General features: G+C 34.6%; 1 protein-coding gene across 1 annotated transcript; it reads left to right on the top strand.

Annotated features, from left to right (window-relative positions):
- The first annotated feature begins 487 nt into the window (after positions 1-487).
- Positions 488-12,301, top strand: LOC131062472 (ankyrin repeat-containing protein At5g02620). The gene is made up of 3 exons (XM_057996133.2): positions 488-1,068; positions 1,692-2,074; positions 11,360-12,301. Exons 1-3 carry the CDS (start codon positions 627-629, stop codon positions 12,161-12,163), a joined length of 1,629 nt encoding a protein of 542 aa, XP_057852116.1. The 5' UTR covers positions 488-626; the 3' UTR covers positions 12,164-12,301.
- The last annotated feature ends 11,129 nt before the right edge of the window (positions 12,302-23,430 follow it).

The raw sequence follows: 23,430 nt of genomic DNA, 5'->3' as shown, positions 1-23,430 counted from the left end.
AGGAAAAACCACAAATATAGTCTGTTAAATATCCATCTACTTATTTTTAATAAGACAAGGGAAAACTGGTGAAACTTCCCCACATAATATAACCTATCCACTAAATATCCATCTACTTATTTTTAATCTTAAAATTTCCTAATAACACATATATTTAAAAAAAATACCTTCCATACAGCTTTTCAAAAAGGTCCTTACCTAGCGTGTCTAAAGAACAGCCTAAAGGATTATGGCCTGGTCAGAATAAATATCTCACTACAAGACAAACAAACAGCCTAAAGGATTATGGTCAGGTCAGAATAAATATCTCACTACAAGACAAACAAGTTCGAGTTCTTTTGTACCAGCAGCCTGTTAAATGCCAAAATAAACGAGACGAATACTTTCAGCATAATATAAAATAATAACAAGTGATCCAACTTTGCGGTTGTGCTAGATAAGACCCACCGTCACATGGTGGTAAACTATTCCAACTACTAAGTCTTTGTTTCTAGACTGTTTGGTCTCGTAGACACCATTAAAAATTCATTCTTTTATTGTCGTGTGATGCTTCATAATATTGTAGAGAACTTGTGTGTTTACTTGTGGTGAGTAATTTATAGGCAAGCAGGACGAAAGAGAACACGATGAAGAGGGAGCTCTTCAATGCTTTGGAAAGAGATGATTTTGATACCGTTAAAAGTTTATTTGCCCAGGATTTTCGTGTTCTGCTTGACGTCACTTTCCAAGGAGATACTCCTCTGCATATTGCGGCGCGGCAAGGGCATCAAGATATTGCTGGGTGGATTCTTAAAGAGAAACCCTCTTTCGCTGGAGCTCGAAACAATGATAACTGTAGGCCACTTCACGAAGCTGCTAAATGCGGTAATGCAGACCTAGTCAAAATTCTCCTCCAACAGAAAAAGAGTTGTGCCTTCCATTATAATAAGTTTGGAGAGACACCTCTGGTAATAGCTTGCAAGTATGGCCACAAGGAAACAGTCGAGCTTTTGTTGCAAGCCAACTCAAATAAAAATGCAATCGGATGGTATCGATCTATTAGAGAGGCAGCTTACAGGGAATATACAGGTAATTTTGCACATTATTCGTTCAAGTTCAAGTATATAGAGTGGATATAATAAGTTTACATTTTTAGGTCTAAAAGTTCAGTTGAATCTTGATAGCAATATCATAGTTTGACTTATCATGGAAAATACATCCTACTTATCAATTGATAAGTTAAAGGGGTATAATGAATGGTTCATAAGGCACAGCACTTGTTGAAGGTTTTACAAATGGGGTTGCAAGCTAAGTGGGTTTAACTTTGGAGGGAACTCCGTGGTTAAGCACGCTTGAATTGGAGTAATACTTCCGGGAAGTCTCAGTGCTTCACCCCTGTGAGCATCACCTAAATGCAATGAGTGCTAAGTGGACCATTCATTCTCATGAGAGATGGGTTCTTGTGAACCACTACTCATGAAACATGGGTCAATGAGTTTGACTCAAAAACTATACAGTTGAACCTGATAGCAATATCATAGGTCTAAAAGTGTTAAACATTCAAACTTTACTGACATTTTCTAGGTTTAATATATTGCTTAATATACGTGGTCACATTAAGAATACACTTCTAGACTTAAAAGTGTTGAACACTCAAAGTTGACTAACATTATCTAGACTTAATATGTTGCTTAATGTTTATGGTTGAACAGGTGCAACCTCCCATCTGCATGCAGCCGTGAATGGACGAAATCCTGAAATTGTAAAAGCAATACTTGATGATAGTGCCTGGCATAGTGACTTAATGACAAAAAAGGATAAGTATGGAAGGTGCGCAGTTCATGTAGCAGCCATGAAAGGTCTTTCGGACATAATCGCTGAATTTATGTTTAGAATGCCTGACTGTCTCGAAATCCGCGCTTGGGATCAGAAATCTGTTCTACACATTGCCGTGGAATATAATCAAACTGAGATAGTAAGGATCATATTAGCAAACAAAGGGGAAGAAAGAGTGAAGGAATTGGTGATCCGCGACCACGACGTTTTTCACAACACAGCTTTACATTTGGCTGCAAAAAATGGAGTCGATCTCCAGGTTTGACATCATTAGCTTTCTCCGTCATTCTGTGTTTATGTCCTGGTCATTCCTTTTTCTCTGTTTACTCTGTATTTGTAAAGACATGCTATTTGTAATTTAGTATTTACTTAACACTAGGATATTCAAAACCTAAGTATAATTTAGCAAAATGCTAGTTAGAGGGGTTTCTAACAGGTCGCCTACTTAGTATTCTGAACCATAAAACTAGCAGACACTTTCCTAACGAAATTTTGATAAGACTGTAATTTTAGCTCCTTTTCCTCACATTTTCTTCTCGACAAGCGGTCCTCCCTGCGAGCCAGCGAGCTCCAACTTCCCGTACATGTACAAGTGTAAATCGATGGTTTCAAATGCAAGGTAGGAATTGGGCGACCGTAAAAATGACCCATCATTAACTTCAAAATAAGAAACACGAGCTCAAGGACTCCCGCCTCGTGATAATGTACTGCACATTCGCAGACATTCCTGTGTCACATGGTCACGTTTACTTAATTAAGTCTTAAAGTGTACGCATGATTTACTTAACTGTTCTTAAAATACAACATGTACATACTTCTTTTATAATTTAAACATGTGATCTCTCTTTAATTTATATATTAACATTCCAATTTCGTGTCTCTCCAAATCTTAAATGATTCTTTCAAATCATTATAAGATAATATATGAGAATGTACCAGTAGCTGTTATAGCTAATTTCATATATCCATAGATTCTAAACGGTATATCAGATTTTGATGATTTTTTTGTATTTGTCTCTGCATGTGTTGGCCTCTCAATAGAGTAACAAGACAGGAAGTGGGATCAGTTATGCATGCAATGGTAAAAAAGTGCACATTTCAAAGCGTTGTCCAATACATAATCATGCACTTAAAATTGTCAATACTTATGTACAAATGCCTCAGATGCTATGGCTATTAGTACATGTGAAATTTATTAAAAAGCTTTTAGTTATTTATTTTTTTATTTTTTAAAGTTAGTAATTGGAGAGTTGGGTGTGCAAGAAGTGAATGGTTATTGGAACATGAACGGTAACGATTAATTGTTACTGTTTAAAATTTTGGAAATCTCTACAAGACAAGGAATTATCTTACACTTATTGGTTGGGAAGAGGGATTTATAGTAGTGCACTTCTCAAAATTCTATGTGGATATTCAAATCACTCAAAATGTAATTGTCAAGTTTTTGCATTTTTGTTTTTTTTTAAATATACATGGTCAAATATGATGACGAAATATTTTTTGTTGAAGCGTTCAAAATGATCCAAAAAAATGTAATACCAATACTTATGCATTAAAACATTTAATACCATCACATAATTTATTACTTTTAAAAATTTAAAAGATTTCTTTTAAAAATTAATACTAACATGAAACTTTAATACACTATAAGACTCATTTTATCCATAGAACCCATGCACTATAGATCTCTCTCTCTTATTTATAGTGTCATGGGTTTTGTGTTGGGAATGTGAAGCCCAACGGTCACATGACCTTTCGCCTTCTCTCAGCTATTTGTTTCATAGTTGAATACGATTATAAATGGTTGTGTGCAGCCCATGTATGAGGTGTATTGGTGATATTGATTAATAGAAGTGTTTCCTACTTTCTAAGTGGATGTAGCCTTTATGGTGAACCACGTTAATCTTGTGTCTCATGTCCTTTCTTGTGTCTATTATTCTTTCTATTGTTTTGTGTTCATTATTATGTATTTTCTCTGCTCATTTTAAACTAACAATTGGTATCAGAGCCTAGGTTGGCTTGATCAAAGATGAAAGAAGAACGAGAAGGTAAAATTCAAAATTTGTATGGTAATTTTACGTTCTATGTTTCTCTGTGCTTCAAGTGTCATGTACATTGGCAGGATGGTTGGACGAAAGAGGGGAATTCAGCTAAAGAGAAGGATGTTGGGATTCTTATTGACTCCTCTCTTGAGCTAAATTTGGCACATATTGGCCAAACTGTTAATGGTCGGGAATTTGTTGGCATTCGTGTGGTGAAGGTTGAACCCCATGATGCCTTGGTTGGGATTTCTTGGCAGAAAGATGTTGGAAAAGAAGTCATTGTTGAAGAAGAAGAGCCAACAGATTTTGGGAGAAAGAGTGTATGTCATTGGAAACCCAAATTGAATTTGTTGTTAATTTTGACTCCCAAGATGAGGAGGGTGCAAATTGGAGTGAGGTAGAAGAGCAAGGAAGCCTAGGAGTAATTGTGGCTTCAAAGAGCTCTGTTGATGGCATGGCTTTGGTGAAGATGAAGAGGCATTCCCATTACATTGAGGATGACAAACAGGATCATAAAGAGGTCAAGGAGTCCAATCTATTACCAGCTTGGAGACGAGGAGGCCATACAAGATGATAGCTCTAGAAAAGAACCTATTGGTGTTTCTTCTTGAGATGCGAGGAATGTGTCATGCAACGCGGTGAAGAGGTATGTTGCAGCGGCCATGGGCAAGGATCCAAGTCTAGTCTATAGGATCAAGAAGTCTCCCTACCTTCCTATCATGTCATGTGTTCCAATTAGGCATTTCATTGAAGATAATAGCATGGGTTTGGAGCTGGAAGTGAATATATCCACCTAGGAAGATGTGGTGGAAGAGTTGTTACGTGTATCCTATAGTTCTGGTGGTAATGCTCCTTCAAGCATAGTTGGAGTTGTCAATTGCTCACAAATAGATATCAACAAGAGTGTTGATATGATAGCTTCTCTACGAAGGGAACGAGATTATATTTTAAGAAACTCTGATTATGCCATGGGTGCTACCATGACAACACCATCTTCCCCCACCTAGGGCTCACAGTAGTGCATGTAGGGCAATATTCTTTTTGCAAAAGAAGAGACCTTGAGTCTGGCAGAAGTGACAAAACTAGCAACGGAGGCCCAATTGTATGGTGATGGTGATCATGGAGACTATTTTGGAAGGGAACGACAAGATACAAGGCACTCTATTATCGCTGATTTTTTCAAACAACCAATAGAGACAAATGCTCTAGCAGCTTATGGGGAAGAGAAGAAAAGTATCGATTAAAGAGGCGGTGGGCCTAGTCAACTTGTTGGTACACATCTGTCTTTAGACACTGAGAAAAGGCATGGTGTAGAAGCCAATCTATCTTCTAGCTTACACCATGATTCCCACACATTATTTCAACACTCAAAGGAGCATTGTTTGATGGGTATTAAGGGAATTTTTTGTTCGAGTATCGATGGGTATATAATTCGTGCTAACACTGACATAGATATAATCATTGTAGAAGAACTGCCTCAAGGATCAAATATGAAGCCTGGTTATTTTGTGGGGATTTTGTCTTTTGTTGACAAGGACCAACTTGAGCTTGGTTGTGCAATTCTCATGCCAAATAAGGTTTTTTGTGTTGTTGGTCTTCTACAAGATGAGGTAGCTCTCATGGTGTCTGAGAAAGATGACAATCCTTTCTATTTTTTGTTAATGGGGAGCACGGTAAAAGGTGAATGCATTGAGCATGAGTATACGGGGTCTGTGGATGCAGGAGTGTTTCTTGAGTCTACAAAAATTGGTGTTATTAATTATGGATTAATATGCAAGTTTGTGTCTAAAAGAGTAGTAGGCACTGAAATTTTGGACTCTAATTTGACTTGGAGAAGGCTTGTCTAAAGCATGCATGAACAAGAGTTTGTGAAGTTAAAATTTTGCATCCTGGTTGTAATATGAATTTTGAAATGGAAGTAGGGATGTCTTTCTACATGGCTGTACCGATTGGCCTTCAAGGGGAAGATTGTTGGGAATGTGAACCCCAACGATCAGATGACCTTTCACCTTCTCCCAGCTATTCGTTTCATAGCTAAATATGATTATAAATGGGTGTGTAGCCCATGTATGAGGTGTATTGGTGATATTTATTAATAAAAATGTTCCCTTCTCTCTAAGTGGATGTAGCCTTTATGGTGAACCATGTTAATCTTGTGTCTTGTGTCCTTGCTGAGTCTATTATTCTTTCTATTGTTTTGTGTTCATTATTATATGTTTTCTCTGCTCACTATAAACTAACATTCTGTTATTAATTTTGGTAGTAACAAGTTTTTCAAGGCTCTAAAATTGGGTGGGGAAGCAAAGAGTTGAAGCTTTTGCAATGAGAATTATGATTTGTCGAATAAGCCCAGATTATAATAATGTTCAAAGGGATATTAAGTGGGTTTATTTTCAAATGGGTAGTAGGTAGATGTGGCGCTCTTTGTAATCAAATTACTATTTTTTTCGGTAAAAAAAAATGCTTTGACAAATCCACAATAAATAGTGAAATAAGGGTTGTTAATGAGATTTGTAGTGATTTCACTATGTATGGCACCAACCTTTTTACTTCTATTTTAGCGGAACTTTCAACTTATCTTTTATTTTAAACTACTTTATCTGATCCTTCTATTTTGAGTTAGAAATATATTATACTTATGTTGTGTTTGTGTTTTCTTTTTAATATGTGTAGATTTTTTTATGTTGAATAAAGTGAAAAAAAAAAAAAAAATTACAAGAATGAAGAAATCAAAAGTAGTTGAAGGAAATAGATGTACAATTAGAAACCAACCACAAAGGTCATAAGAAAGAGACAAAAGTTACATAAGTTGTATAACATTTTTACAATGGCTAAGTTTACTATTGAACTAAAACTTCATAACTTGTTCTTTAATCTCCTATTGTTGGTGTTTGACCTTCACATTCTTCTTGCATAAGATTTAGATACGTGAAAAAATGAAAATTCAACTAAAGAAATATATCAGAGTAACACCTTAGAGTACCAATTATATATACCTAATTATAGTTATTAGAAAACATAAAAGTATATCTAGTTTTGAAAACCACTTGTTAAATAGAATCAACAATCATATCATTTTGTATACCAAAACCAAGAATAGCTTCTTTCCAATTCAAGTCATGATTAAAAATTGTAGAGAAGATGGCCTTGCTCCATCTCGCATGAGGGCCACTTGTATGCAAAGCCTCCACATAGAGGTTAGGTAGAGCGATGTCGAGCCAATCCACCAAAGTTGCAACGAAGAGCCTAAGATCCAGGAGATTGATTAAGGAGGAGAGTGAAGCTAATGTTGACGAGGGGTGGTCCATTCTTGACTTCACCTCAGACCCCACTGATGTATGGGGTAAATCACATAATTTAGACCCCCCCCCTCTACCACCTACTGGTGTTGGTTTCGCCACTCAAACAAGTTTATTATTGTTTTGGTTATCTTTCTTTCTTAGCATTGCCTGTTTGACTTTGAGGAGTGACAATGTGTCCTATATTTTTGTGTGGACATGTGTATGTATTTATAAATTAATAGAAACCAATGCACATATTCATAAAAAATTGCAGAGAAATTTATAAACACAATAGACAAGAAATATCTACATTTTGAGAAAATGAGAAGGAACAAAGGATTGGAAAATGATTTGATAAATTTGTTTATTAATCCACTTGCACACAATAACCAAGGGGAGACTTGTCTAGCTAGATGTTATGAGATAAATAAAATCAATCCAATTTTCTCAATTCCCTATCACTACCTGGTTTATAATTAGACAAAGTAAACCAATTATTGACATAACTAGTGAACTTATTATGTGTGGATTTTGGTTAGGCTATGGTATATTTTATTCTTTTATTTCTTACTTATCTTTTTGCATGTCTATAAGTTTGATGGTTTTGGTATTTGTGGATACTATTTCATGGTCTATGTTCAACTTTGATGTTTGTGTAATGATTGAATGATTAAATTCTATATGGTTATAGTAATTTAATCACCATCTTACACTTACAAAGGAGTTTTAGTTTTAGGATGATTCTATTATATACTCCTACAAATACCTAACATGATAAAATACAAGAAAATGTCATATTACATGTATATAATTGTAATACACTTTTTTATGGCAACATAGGTGTAGAAAATTACTTGTTTAATAGCTTTTGATCCAAACACATTTAAGACGTCCATATAAGATCAAATGATCATGAGTTGCAACATATCTTTAAAATAAAATAACCATTAAAATAACATAAATATATAAAAAAACTTGTGAATGATTTGGTTAACATCATGTATTTAAATTTAACACAAGTACATTGACCACTATAATACATGTAGTTGCTGAGGGGGATGGAACATCTATTAATATATTAGGATCCTTTGACATTATGAGAATCATTGTGATGTTCTTCCCATTTGGGGTCAAGTGTATTTTCATGCACCTTCATGATTACACCATATAAATATTTTTGCATACATGTTTATCTATTGACATGATTATATATTACTAATCAAACCACATAGTGAGTATCTAGCCATCAAGGCCACTTTACCTCATTATTTGGGAGTCTATACCTATTACACCCTTTGCACCTCATCACATTAGCTTGCCCATCTAGGGAAAATCATTTTGACATGCCCTCTCATGATCACATTTCACATCATTGTGGTTGTATGACCCAATCATGTTCTAAGACTCACTTTGGGCACACAACATTCCCTACTCTCTCCATTGCATGTTATGTACTATATTAATATATATTTATTACCACAAGGGACCTATCTCTTACCTCAACCATTATGTTCTCATGATATTTGAGCCACATTGGGTCATATGAATTTTCTAGTGTTGTATGTGTATACATAGGTTTTTCGAGCAATTGAGAGCCACCTAACCATTCTTTATCTACCTGTGATGGGGATAAATTCAAATACCACATTGATGATCATCCATAACGCATGTCCTAACAACTTTTAAATTACTTGAGATGATTATTTACTTGTTACATCATGTATTCATTATAGTTAATACTTTACATGATTTGTATGTCTATGTTTACATTGTATTTATAATTTTTCTCACTCTTCCAGTTCCCTACGTTAGACATATGAAACCAATTGAAGGGGGCATATCCTATCACTAAATTTTTTGTGTTGATACTATAGATAAATCCATGTGCATATAGAGACTTTGGATCATAAACCCATAGATCATTTTCACATATTATGACATGGAAAAACCAAATATATGATGTCATCCCACAATCATAAAGCCATGTGGAGTGTTGACACTTCCCACATCAAAAAAATTGTCAGTTTTTCCTCTCTCTCATCTCATGATTGTTGACAATTTATTTTTTAGATTTGTGATTATTGTTACTTGCATGACATGAACTTCGTGTTGCACATTTTTCTTCATTTTAAAGGTTCCTATGAAGCACACATGCTAAAGGATAGTCTTATATGATGTAATCTAGAGGGTTATATTACCTTACTATTATTTTGAAAGCATGTTTATGATTGCTACATACTTCGAGATTCATGATCATTCTAGGACTCACATGGCCTCAAAGTTGGGGGTAAAATGTAATTTGAAAATTACATTTCCATGCCAATTTTTATTTACTTTTCTGTTGATTTTGAGATAATGGATCAATGTAATTACATATAAAAATGTAACATACTGTTGTGTATTTGGTCTCATTAACCCATACTATTACTCATTCTCATTCACGTGTATTATGGTACATTTATCTCCACCTTATCCATATACACAAACTTTGATACATTCATCTCAAGTATCTATTATGCCTATCCATGCATTTATTCCTAAATATTCCATATCCACCTTGATTCTAGTACCATTTTTGTGTCTTGGATCACACATATGGATGTTAGATCAATCTCACATGTATAGATTTGACATCTACAATTTAAAAAGACTCCTCTACCTATTTCACTAGCCAATATGAATTGACTAAAAGAATAATTTATTGTTATGTCCATGTATTTAAAGGCCATGTATTTAAAGGTATTTAATTGTATTCTTTTTATGATCCTCCCAATTATAGAATGCATGCATAAAATATCACGCACAGTTAAAGAATAAGCATCCCATGAATACTTTGATTAGAGTATCTAAAAGTGGCCTATTTTTACATCACAACATTTTAGAGAATCTAGAAGCTTGAAAATTGTTATCCTTGATTATTTTCATGATTGAAAAGTTATTCTTAATAAGGATCTCAACCTAGAAAAATATGACCCTTGCGATCTGGTGATCTCCCCTTAGTGTTTCTAAACACCCCTAATCCTTAGCCATTTGTGAATAAAAAAGAGGAACTTCAACTATATCAAATTAAATCAATAAGCAAACTATCAAAATTTCATAATATGTTGAAATGACATAATGCCATAGACTTGACCTTTTATAAAATTTATAAACTATTTTCATGTCAAGACAAGGTAAAGATAGAAATACTATTTATTATTACCAAATATTAGCTACTTTTGTCCGAATTTTACATATAATGATTAATTATTCAATTATCACTTCCATAACTAATTAATTTAATTTAATTTTTAATTAAATTAATCTAAATTTAATTTAAATTGTTATTAAATTAATCTAAATTAAGTATATTAAGTAAATTAGAAAGAGGTTATTTTTCTTTCCAAAAAATGAAAAAAAAAGTATATTCCTTAATTCTTTTATAGTGTACAATTATTGATTATTAATGTTAATGGGTAGACTAGACGATTTGAAAGTGGACACGAATTGAAAATTGAGTAAAATTTCTTGATAATGTATATTGCTTGATTCATTGACTGTATGATGGTTGTTAATATTAAGGGGTAGATTAGACGATCTGGAGGTGGACACAAATTGAAAGTTTGAGTAAAATTTCTGGATGATGAGTATTGTTTGATTCATTAGTTGTGTATGATGAATGTAAATTGATGAATGTAAATGTTCTTGAGTAGATTAGACGATGTGAAGGTGGACACAAATTAAAAGTTCGAGTAAATATTATTCATGATGATTACTACTTGATTCATTGGATGTGCAATGTTCATGGATAGACTAGACGATTTGAAGGTGGATACAAATTGAAAGTTCGAGTAAAATTTCTTGATGATGAGTACTGCTTGATATGATGAATGTTAATGTTAATGTTAATGAATAGACTTGACGTTTTGAAGGTGGACACAAATTGAAAGCTCGAGTAAAATTTCTTGATGATGAGTACTGCTTGATTCATTGGCTGTGTATGATGGTTATTAATGTTAATGGGTAGACTTAGACGATTTGAAGGTGGACACACATTGAAAGTTCGAGTAAAATTTCTGAGTACTGCTTCTTCATTCATTGGTTGTGTATGACGATTGTTAATCTTGCACGCCTTGAGAGTTATAAATGGAGTCACCAACAAATTATATTTGAGTTCTTCACTTTGTGAGGAGGACTATATTGTTAGAGGTGTAATGCAATATGTTTTTGTTGTAAGTGCAGCTATTGGAACTTCTCCTCCCATTTCCAGGGGTGGACGTGAATGCCCTGAACGATGAAGGCATGAGTGCCGTTGACATAGCTTCAGCAACAGCTCAACACGACACCAATTGTGCCATCATCGTAGGGAAACTGGTACATGCAGGAGCTATTCAGTCGAGTGTCATACCAAAACCTACTACTACTTGTGCTCCATGTTATGGTTCGATCCGGAGGAAAGAGAGAGATAGCGTTGATCTACACATGGTAGTGGCATCACTGATTGCTACCGTCACATTTGCAGCCATTTTTCAAGTTCCGGGGGGAATTGAGGATAACAGAGGTAGCATTCAGTATGGAGGTGCGAGGATGGCACATCATAAACTTTTCAAATTGTTCATATTATCTGACACTGCGGCCTTGACTACTTCGCTAATAGTGGTGGTCGCCTGGTTACTCCGACAACAATTGCCAGACTGGTTCCCTTTCGTGGTGTCCCATCTGTCCGAGGTGAGTTTGCCAGTCTCAATCGTGTGGACTATAGTAGCATTCACGAGCGCCACAATTATCATCATAATACCTCGTAATATTGAGATTCTAAAAATCAAGAACAAGAAAGCTTTCTTGAAATATAATTCGCTTTTGCAATACGATGTCTTTCTTGCATCCATTCCACCACTTTATGTTTTGTCAATGTTTTTGGCTACGATGGCTCAAATTATTATGAGCAGGAAATTCAACAGTTTCAGCAGGGCGAAAGTTATAATCAGCATCTCCGTTCAATTGTGTATAGTCACGATCTTTATTATTTACGCTACTCTTATATGAGCAATTATAGGAGACGACTGTATTTTAAAAATAACGATTCAGTCTCTTTATTTGGAGACATATGCACATCGTATGAAGTTCCACATATGTAATTCCAGAGTTCAGTTTTATATTTATTTAGACGCAGGTTGTTTATGATTTTTATATGAACATTTTAAGAAGAAATAGAGTGAGTGTCAAGTAATGGTATATATCTGTATTTCTAATTTGTTTTTTAAGTTCGTAAAAATAATTGAATTGATTATATATATGTATTTTATTAGTCGGTATCAATTTTTTGCAATTTAGTTTTATATTATTAAGACACAAGTTTTTTATGATTTCTATAAGAACATTTAAGAAGAAATGGAAATGGTAGATCTGTATTCCTAATTTATTTTCTAAGTTTGTAAAAATAATTGAATCAATTACATATGTATTTCATTAATTGTCATTAGTTTTCCAAAGTTAAGTTCTATATTTGTTTTCTAATCATTTCCCTCATCCCAACTCTCTTCTCTCCTTTATAGCTACCTTTGCAATCTTATTACACACTTCCTAATAATGGACCACTGGGTGTGATACAAAATGTTGAGCAAAAAAGCATATACAGTATAAACTAGAAGCTTTTGCATCTTATATATTTCATTGAAAAAATAGTTTTACCCGTATCTCTTAGAATTTGTATTTATTATAAATATAATTTTTAACAAATTATATGTATTAAATTATCTGATGTTAGGATTTTTTTTAGTTTAAAGTTTATTTATATGAAATATTTAAATATGATTATATATTAATAATTTATCTTTTTTATTTACCTTCATATATAAATAGATTCTTTTTTTTTCATTTTTATTACATTCATTTCATGCATTTGATCTTATTCTTTTTTTGTTTATGCAAACTTTGATATATTCACCATTTACACATTATTTGTGAGCTTACATTCATAGTCATGTACACATTTTTTGATGAATAAGTGCATTAGCATTATATTGGTTAAGAAAAAATAGTACACATATTTGAAAAAAAAAAGGTGGGTGGATATAGATTCATACCTTGAGAGTTAAAGAAAGCCAATCCCAAAAAAGGGTAGGTAAATAGAGAATAAATCCACTAAGCAGTGAGCAATAACAAAGATTTTTTCAATTATGGTTGAAGCCAATCTTGCCCTTGTTGCATAGTGTATTATTTTCTTAGGATTTCATTTGGGGTCATGACTCCACCATATGGGTATCTAGGACACTTGTTCTCATTATGTGAATAGGTGAAATCTTTCAAACATCATTTTTGCTTTTTCCAAAGAGATCAATAGCTCTAAAATTGGATTCAAGACTTCTTTTGACATTTTTATTTGAATCCTTTCTCTTGGCACATGGATTTTTTAAGGGATTGACCTCGTATTCCCCATAAATATAATTGGATTTGGAATTCTTTTAGGGTGGATATTCTCTTTAGCACATGGAAAAATCAAAATTATGTTATTTTTACTCATTCCACTATTGATTGACATGTTTCATTTTATTATAAAGTTGTCATTTGTTCAAATATCTTCTTATAGATTTACATGCAAGCCAAAAAGGTTGCTCTAGAAGTGACTCACCTTTAGGAATTGCTTGATCACTGGGTTAATTCACCATGTATTATTATCAGAGTTTATTTGACTCCATCCTCCTCTCAATCATTCTTTATCTTGTGTTTGATGCACGGGAGGAGTCACTCTACTTACAACTCTTAGTTCCCTTAGTGCCAAGGTCCTCATCACTACTTTGGTAGTCATAAAAGCATGTTGCAGCCTAGCTATTGATGTTCTACTTCTCCTCCCCATTGAGGTGCCACTTCTAGGTGGTATTTACGGGCATGCTAGGCTATGAACTAGTGGTGGTTCTCCTAGGTAGCCAACTACAAACTCTTCAATGGTTTCCTTTCCTAGGTTTGGTGATTTCTCTAGCTCACAATGAAGATAACAATTAATAGAAATATAAAGATAAGGGTTGGGATGTTCCTAACATCACTCCCAACCCTGTTCATGTATAGGGTAAGTCGAGTGATCCAAACCCTACATCTCCCTAGCTAGATATGTGCAGGATCATGGTGGGCCAAACAAACCCTTAAGTGGCAGTGAAAATTCAAAAAAACAAAGTTAAGCAAGTTGACGTAAAAATTTGAATAAGTTATTAACATTATTTTAAAAATATGTAAGAATAGAATCTGTAACAAATTGAATGTATTTTATAAGCTACTAGTTGTTTTTTGAAATAAAAATTTATTTGATGAAATTTTGAAATTTCAATGTAGTACTAAAATTTCAGGAAAAAGATAAGGTGTTTGTCTGACTACCCTAACCATAATCAAATCATTTTTTTTTTTAATAATATTTTAGATATAAGTAGAAGACTCGTGTCTAAATGTGACACATATTTTTTTGTAATTTTTTTGAAGTACATAATTAACTATGATTTTTTTATTACAACTTTTCAAAAATATAAAAACTCGTGTGTCTAACCACCTTAACTTGGTCAAAACTTTATGAAATTCAATTTTTTTAAGGTGACGCATGTTTTGGATTCAAAAAATGTGATACCATTAAAAAGTAATAAACATTTTTCAATCAACCTATCAATAAGAAATTTTGTCAAAATTCAATAAAAAAAGGATAATAATTATTTATTAAAGTCAAAATAATGCAAAACTTATATTGTTGGAAAGCTGAGAATGTGCTTAAAAAACCCTTATCATTTCATCAATTTTGGCTTAAAATAAAGTTGTCAACCACCTGGGCAAAGTCTACAAAAGCAAGGAAGACTCAAAAACACATTTTTTTTCTTGACTTTCTAACCATGTCCTAGTGTGAATCCCAATGTAATCCCAAGGAAAATACAAAGGCTTGTGATTTTTGTTAGAAATATCATATATCCAATACAAATCAGATATTTGATACATTGAATATCGAATATGAATTCCGATTTTTATTATTTTTTTATAAATATAATTAATAATATATAATAAATTATTATATATTATATAGTATTAATATATTATAATATATATCTGATATTTTGTTTAGAGAGAGAGAGAGAGAGGAAAGTGAACTAGATAGGGAGACAAGGGGACAGGGGAGGGAGAGATAGGGAGAGAAGGGTAAAGGGATCTAGAGATAGATAGATGGGGGGAGGGAGGGGACGCGGAGAGAGAGAGAGAGAGAGAGAGAGAGAGAGAGAGAGAGAGAGAGAGAGAGAGAGAGAGAGAGAGAGAGAGAGAGAGAGAGAGAGGAAAGTGATCTAGATAGGGGGACAAGGAGACAGGGGGAGAGATAGGGAGAGAAGGGTAAAGGGATATATATATATATATATATAGATAGAGAGAGAGAGAGAGAGAGGGGAAAGGGACGTAAAGAGTGGAGGAGATTGAAGTATCAAGAGAGATCTAGAGAGAGGAGGGGTGGCAAGGGATAAAGGAAAAGTGATGTAGATGGGGAGAGAAGAGGAAAGAGAGAGGGAGAGATAGGGAGATGAGTATTTAAAAGGATCTAGAGAGAGGAGGAGGGGAAAGGGATCTAGGGAGTAATTAGGGGGAGGGGGAGAGGGGAGGAGATTAAATTAGAGAGAGAGAGAGAGAGAGAGAGAGAGAGAGAGAGAGAGAAATCTGATACCTTGTTTAGCATAGGAAGAGAGAGAGTGGGGGAGGGAGAGAAGGGCATAGAGAGAGAGGGGGGAAGGGATCTAGGGAGTAATTGGGGGGAGGGGGAGAGGGGAGGAGATTAAACTATCAAGTGAGAGAGAGAGGAGGGGGGGAGATGGGGGGAGCTGGAAAAGGATAAGGGAAAAGTGATCTAGATAGGGAGAGAATGCAAAAGAGAGAGGGCGAGATAGGGAGAAAAGGGTAAAGGAAGAGGGAGAGACAGGGATAGAAGGGTAAAGGGATCTAGAGAGAGAGAAGGGGAGAGGGAGAGTGAGAGTGAGAGTGAGAGATAGGGGGGAAGGGATCTAGGGAGTAATTAGGGGGAGGGGAAGAGGGGAGGAGATTGAAGTATCGAGAGAGAGAGAGAGAGAGAGAGAAAGAGAGAGAGAGAGAGTTGGGGAGAGTGAGAGTGAGAGGGATATCCAATACCTTGTTTAGGACAAAGAGAGAGAGAGAGAGGGGGGGATAGGGCTCTAGGGAGAGAGAGTAATTAGGGGGAGGGATGTAGAGAGAGAATAGGAGAGGGAGAGGGAGAGAGAGTAATTAGGGTGATGGATGTAGAGAGAGAATAGGAGAGGGAGAGGGAGAGAGGTAAAGGGGTCTTTCTCTCCCTCTCCCTTTTCCCTTCTCTCTCCATATCTACCCCTTTTCTCTCACTCTCCCTCTCCCTCTCCCTCTTTCTTTTCCCTTCTCTCTCTCTCTCACTCTCCTCCCCCTCACCATCTCCCTCTCCCTCTTCCTCTACCTATCTCCTCCCTTCCCTCTCTCTTTCTTCCTCCCCCTCCCGCTCGCCCTTTCCCCTTCTCTCTCCCTCTCACTCTTAGTTTCCCTCTCCTTCTCCCTTTCCCCTTCTCTCTCTCACTCTCCCTCTTCCTCTTCCTCTCCCTATCCATTTCTCTTGATCTCCCTATCTTCCCCTTTCTCTCTCTCACTCTTCCTATATAGAAAGATATGGGATATCAAATATTTATCCGATATCTAATCCCTTTCCATTTGGGCGCCAACCTTCATATCTTGGGTTCCAACAAAAATATTGGTGCCTACATAAAAAATATGTTTAAATATCAAATATACTCCAACCTATATAGCCTATTTGGTAGAACCCTAGATTCTGGAACTGCCATATCTATGGGAGACATGCAGAGTTTGCCTATAATAATTCTGTAAATAGGAGTACCAGAATAACACCTTTTGAGATTGTTACCGGAGTGCATCCTAGAGGTATAGAAGAATTAAGAGATATTAGTAGTGAAGACTTGAGAAATTCAAAAGCAAAAGATTTTGTAGATCACATGGCAACCTTGCATATTCAGGTTAAACAACATTTGGAAGATATGAACAACAAATATAAGGATAAGGCAGATGAGAAGAGGAGACATAAGGAATTTGAAGTTGGTGATGAAGTGACGGTGTATCTGAGAAAAGAGAGATTCCTGGTTGGAACCTATGAAACATTTTAGATGAAGAAGTTTGGACCGTGTAAGATTTTGAGGAAATTCGGTTTTGGAAATGCATATGAAATGGAGCTACCGGATGACTTGAACATATCACCTATATTCAATATTGCAGACCTTCATGAGTACCATGAACTAGAATCTAGTGAAGACATTATTGCAGACTTGCAGAAACAGTTGCCCCTGAAGGAACCAAATCAGATTGAAGACATTTTGGACAATAGGATTGGGCATAGTACCCAGAGTAGTCAGTATAAGGAGTACCTTATGAAGTGGAAGGATAGACCAGTTGAAGATTCATCTTGGATTTCTCAGGTAGAGGTAGACCGCCTTGGTTTTCCTCTAACCCTAGCAAAGTGAGAGAATCACTTTTTCAACAACCCCAAATGTCTGATGCAGGAGCATCCCCAGTTCATGGAACTCTTGCATCAACCAAAAAAAAATTCTTTTTGTTTTGCTTTCTATTTGCAGTTTCAGCATTTCTTTTTGTGTGTACCGCTTTTGGCTCACCAGATCCTATGGATTTGGATTCTACTTGAAGACTTGATCATCTTTCTTTTTTCTAGACTGCATCGCATTGGGATCATTTTTTCGACAAGATATCTCTACCAGTTTCCATGACAGTTTCCTATCACCAGTTGATAGTTCTTTGTTACCGGTTGCTTGGACCTATTTTGGTGATCTACCGGAACCCTTTCTGAATCTTGTGAAGCCTTGGGTGTTGATTCTGAATTTCCTTAGTGTGTGGCCGACCTTTTCCTGCGATCTACACTTCATCCTTTATATTTTCTGGAGGAATCTCTTGGCAAAGGTTGACCTTGTTGGTTTTACATGTTAGGTCTTGTTCATCGAGTTTTTATCCCTTTTTGGGCCGACTAGATCTCCTTGGATCATATAAATCATTGTAATTGAGCATTAGAATGTATCTAAGGTTGAAGATAGAACATAGAAGATAGATCTAAGGATTTGAGGACCTGATTGTGACTCTTTTTGTACTTTGAGCATGTTCTAGCAAGCCCGTGAGCTAGTTTTCGGTAACCCAGATTGTTTCCACTTGGTTGTATTCAGATTTCATGATATAATTCAAGATGTTCTACATTGCCTCCATCTTATCCTTGTGTTTCCATTGTGTTTACTCTTGCTGACCGGTTTGGACTAATCTCTTTGAGGTTTCTTCTTACTGGTGACTACACCACAATCCAATTTGTCTCCTGCTATGCCCTCCTCAACCAACCAAAAGAATCTGCGCAGTGCTGAATCAAGTGCCCCTTCCCATGATATTATTGAACTACAACAATCAACAATAGAATGTGCATCAGATAATTTAGCACCTAAAATCATCAATTTCTCCTTAACTAGAGCTCTCTTCAAGCATGCACCTGCTCCATCATGCTCCATTTCCCATGCCCAATTTCAAAAAAACTCCAAATATGAGGTACACACCTATTTGCATGCATTCTAATCAACCAATAAAACATATGAATATTCTTGAATTGATCGTTGTAGTTATCTGACCAAATGATATGTCGATCTATTGCAATTCCTTTCTCTTGCAAGAACTCAAAGAAAATCTCAAAATAATGTTGCACATACTCAAAGGAATGAGATATATCATCACCCATATAAAAATGACACTCCTTGATTATCTCCCTATCCTATTCTATACTATCAGGGGTATGTCTATATGTTATGTGAACAAAAAAACAACCTGAATTGAATTGTAATACTAATCCTATACCTCATTTTATGGTTGCAACATATAGTTTTCTACAAAATCAACCACTGATATAATAGTGCAAATTGGGAAAGAGTTCTTACACTTCCCAAACAACCTATCCAGCCACTGAGACCTATGGGTATGCCTTGCATAGTTGTAAAAAATATTTTCCTTCAAATCTGAAATAAAATTAGCAACACTAACTTCTCTAGAGACAAACTCGCATCTAGAACCTTCACCTCCACTCTTCAAAGTATATTTAACTATCTCATATCTCTTTTTCTCAACAATATTCTTTCCAAATTCGTGTGTGTTGCCCTTATGAAAACATGAAACAAACTTTGACAAGCCACCACATTGCGAACACTTCTCATTTAAACAATCATTTCTATAGAAAAAGAATCCATCATCTCTAGGACATAAAAATAGATCAAGCAAGTCTCTTGATGATTTCAAAAATTTCAATTAACTACACTCTTGCAACATTTTATTAGTATGTAAAGTAGAATAAATATATAACATAAAAGTTAATGGTACATTGAAAACTCCACATGGTATTTGCAACAAGTATTAAGAATCTTAAGAGTTACACAATAAAATGGTTTCAAAGATTCAAAGGTCCTTTCCAAAGTTGGATGTGTTTCACAAAAAAAAATTGTACAACATTATTTTTCTTGATTCTAAGAAATGTTTAGGATGCGATGTGCGGTCTTGATTGCCAATTTTTAACTTTAAAATATCCTTTACGTTGGGTGATACTCTAGAGTTAGAGTGCCAAATTTGTTGAATTTCCTACTTGACATTGTCAGTTAACTTCTTATCAACATGTGGACGCCTCCCACCAAAATCCCATGTATAATTTTGAAGAGGATCATCGATTCTTTCTCTTCTTGCAAGTGCTTTATCCAATGTTTTACACTTTATGTTTAAATTAACATAGGTTTGTCTCATAAAGCGAGCCTTTCTCAAATGATGGCTTACTAAGGAGTTTGTAATAACTCTTCAAGCAACTCTCTTATCTTTTTCTTTGCTATTCTTTCCAATAGAATTGAGAGTATTATAAAGATTTTTGACAATAGCAGAATTTTTCTCTATCTTCTTGTTCATACGAATCTTCAATTTGGCTAGCAGAGGTCTCATCTTTTGCATCTTTAGCAATTTAACAAAAAGTTTGTATTGCTTGTTCAATGTCTTATTGCTAAAATATTGGTCGAAAAGTTGCATAGCCCACAATTGAACGGTTTGTGTTGACCTCTTGCCTTCAAGATTGTCTATAATGTTCTCATCAATTTCAAGTAACCATTTTGGGGTTCTTGAAGGTCTTTAATTTGGAATTTTCCTTTCTTCCACGAAAGGGTCTTCATTTCTCATGCAATTTGGTGTTACATAATGTTCACTTGGTTCAACAATTCCACCTTCAATGTCAATTCCCAAATTTGCACCTTCAATGTCAATTCCAACATTTTCACCTTCATGTCAATTTTCACATTTTGACTTTCATGTCAACATCATGTTGAACATTTTGAATATCTATTTCAACATTTTCATTCCCAATTTGAATATCATGTTCAACATTTCCAATATCAATATCTTCATTTTCATTTTCATTTTTAATATCTTGCTCAACATTTGCAAATTCAATTTCCCCTTCACTTGAAATAACATTTCCAGAGGCTTCACCAATATTTGACATACCTTGTCTTCTCTTCCTATGACTTGCTCTATCTCTTTGTCTATATGCTTCAATTTGCTCATTTGAAAGCTTTTTTTTATGTTTTTTCTTTCAATGATTGTTTCTCCCCATTACACCTCCACAAAGATGCTCATAAATGATTTCCAATGATAATTTTGTCGAGAAGAATCTCAAAAAATTAGATTTTGCCTATAACAATTCTGTAAATTTCGGAACAAGGATGGATTGTTATAGGCAAAACCTACTTTTTTGGCACAACCCTATATTTCGGAACTACCATATCTATGGGAGACACACATATCCACCCAATAATTGGACTATATACGTGATACAACCAGTCATGTCATCCTACTCATATCGCCACTTTTGGGGCGGATGAACTATAACCCCCCACCCATCCCCTTTCTCTATCCTCCCACCCACACCTTTGAAAGGGTTCTTGATAGAAGGGGCCTCCCTCCCCTATTTTGATTCGATGGAGGTGGGAGATGCAACTCTGTAGTGGCTTCCTCCTTCTCCGAAGCTCAGATCAACGGATAAATGGATAAGTTACGGCTATTTGGAAGGCCTCATCCGTGAGATTAGAAGCAATATCGGTAAGCCTGAATAGTAGGGGAAGGGCCATCAAGAAATAGAAGCATTTGTATCGAATGAAACTTAATAACTTGTAAGACTCATAAATTCAAACAAATTCAATGCAAATTCTTAATAAAAATAAAAAATAAAAACTGTTACATTAAAATCAAGTACACAAAATAAAGAGCACACCTATCAAAATTTAAATCACTCAATCAATGGCAACAAAATCCATCCAATCAAAAACTACTGCAACAAAATTCAACCAATAAAATCATGCCCATGGATCATGGAGTGTAGATATCATTCTTCAAAATTCTATAAAATTCAAGATGGAAGTGGCCTTTTTTTATACTGTATCTATTTAGAATTTATATTGCTTACAATTTTGTATAAGTTATTTAGTCCAACATTACTACCGATTGCACAAAAATTCATCTTATCACTATACAGGAATGGAATCAACTATAATGTATTAGTAGTTCCACTTGGTAACTCCTATCTTCAACAATACTAGCCATACTAGGAATATCAAACCTACATAAGTTTGAATTCATTTTTTACTCAATTTTTGTTTATTTGATTCTTCTTTTTATTTTTTAAATGAAAAATTGGATGAATCAAAACTACACAACTGTTGTTTGTTTGAATCTTACTATTATTTTTTTACATGAAATAATTGCATAAATCCATTTCTTTTAGTTTTTCTTTTTTATAAAAGAACTGCATAAATCCAAATTTGTTAGTTTTTTTTATGAAAGAATTACATAAATCTTTTCTTTTTTTTTTTCATCAAAGAATAACATAAACCCAATTTCTAGTAGTTTTTTAATGAAAAACTACATAAATCCATTTTGAGTCAAATGAGTTGTCTTTCACAAAGGGAACAATGTAGACATTAGGACCTAGAGAGGTAACAATAAGTGCAAAATGAAAAAATACATAAATCTATTCTATGTCAAATAAGTTATCTTTCACAAGGGGAACAACATAGACATTAGGACTTGTAGAGGTAACAATAGGTGCTAAATGGAAAAATATAGATTGTAATATTTTTTTTATTCTATGGTCACCATATTTTCTACAATTATCATTAAGATAAATAGAAAATAATAGATTATAATGTTCCGTTATTCTATGTTCATGCATTTTTTTCAAAGGAAATGGAGTCTATTTTGAAATCCTAGACCTAAGAATAATTTATATTTGTTAATAGAAAATGCAATCATAGATTTAATGTAAGGAAGTTACGTAGCAGAACAATTTCCTACACTAACCTTGAGAGGAGGGTAATGCAAAAAAATTTATAGATCATTACAAATAGTTATAGAAACTTAACAGAATTACACATAATATCATGCATACCATAGCATAGTGATTTACGTGGGGAAAACCCTTTTGGGAGAAAAACCCCACACTCCAAAAGCAGCTCAATATATTATTCAGTAATCAATAACAGATTACAATATACTTGCAGAGGAAGCTCTTCATAGGAGTACCACTAATCAGATATTCAAACGTAACTCAATAGCGATAAGACTCTTACACACAACCTTTGTCTCATGCACCTCATAAATAAGAGATACAATGCAAGAAACCATCAAATGGTATTACAAAACCATGGGCTTAAACCACCCAATAAAGTAAAGTCAACCTTATATCCAATCTAGATGCCCTATGATGTGTCAAAACACACATCAACATGTTTTCCTCCCTTTTACAACTCATTTATGTGTCTAATGCGTTTTACATTTTCCTATTTCGAGAGTCCAAACTTTCAGAGGCCATAATTTGTGAACCGGGTGTCTGATTGATGAATTGTTTGAAGCACTAGAAAGCTTGCAAATTGTTCTATCACCTCACAAACCGCAAAACCAATTACACCCACTTTTCGAGGCATTTTTGAGGGTCTAAATTCTTCAAAATTAAATTTAAACCTTTCATTGCATGCTTCAAAAACTAAAACTTTAAAATCTTCAAAACTGGCTATAATCTTGCAATGAAAATTTATCGACGTGCTTATTTAGCCAATCCGAAGCTTTGGGGAGAATTTCACACCATCTCATGGTCAAACAAAAACTTACTATAAATAGTAACCTCATGTAAATGCAAGGTTAAAACACCATTTTCCAACATTTAACAGTTCGAATTTGCAAGTGGGCTA

Source organism: Cryptomeria japonica, chromosome 5 (genome assembly GCF_030272615.1).
Source record: "Cryptomeria japonica chromosome 5, Sugi_1.0, whole genome shotgun sequence".
NCBI classification, from domain to species: Eukaryota; Viridiplantae; Streptophyta; class Pinopsida; order Cupressales; family Cupressaceae; genus Cryptomeria; species Cryptomeria japonica.
Note: the sequence above shows the minus strand (reverse complement) of the source record. Positions and strands in the feature narration are given on the sequence as shown.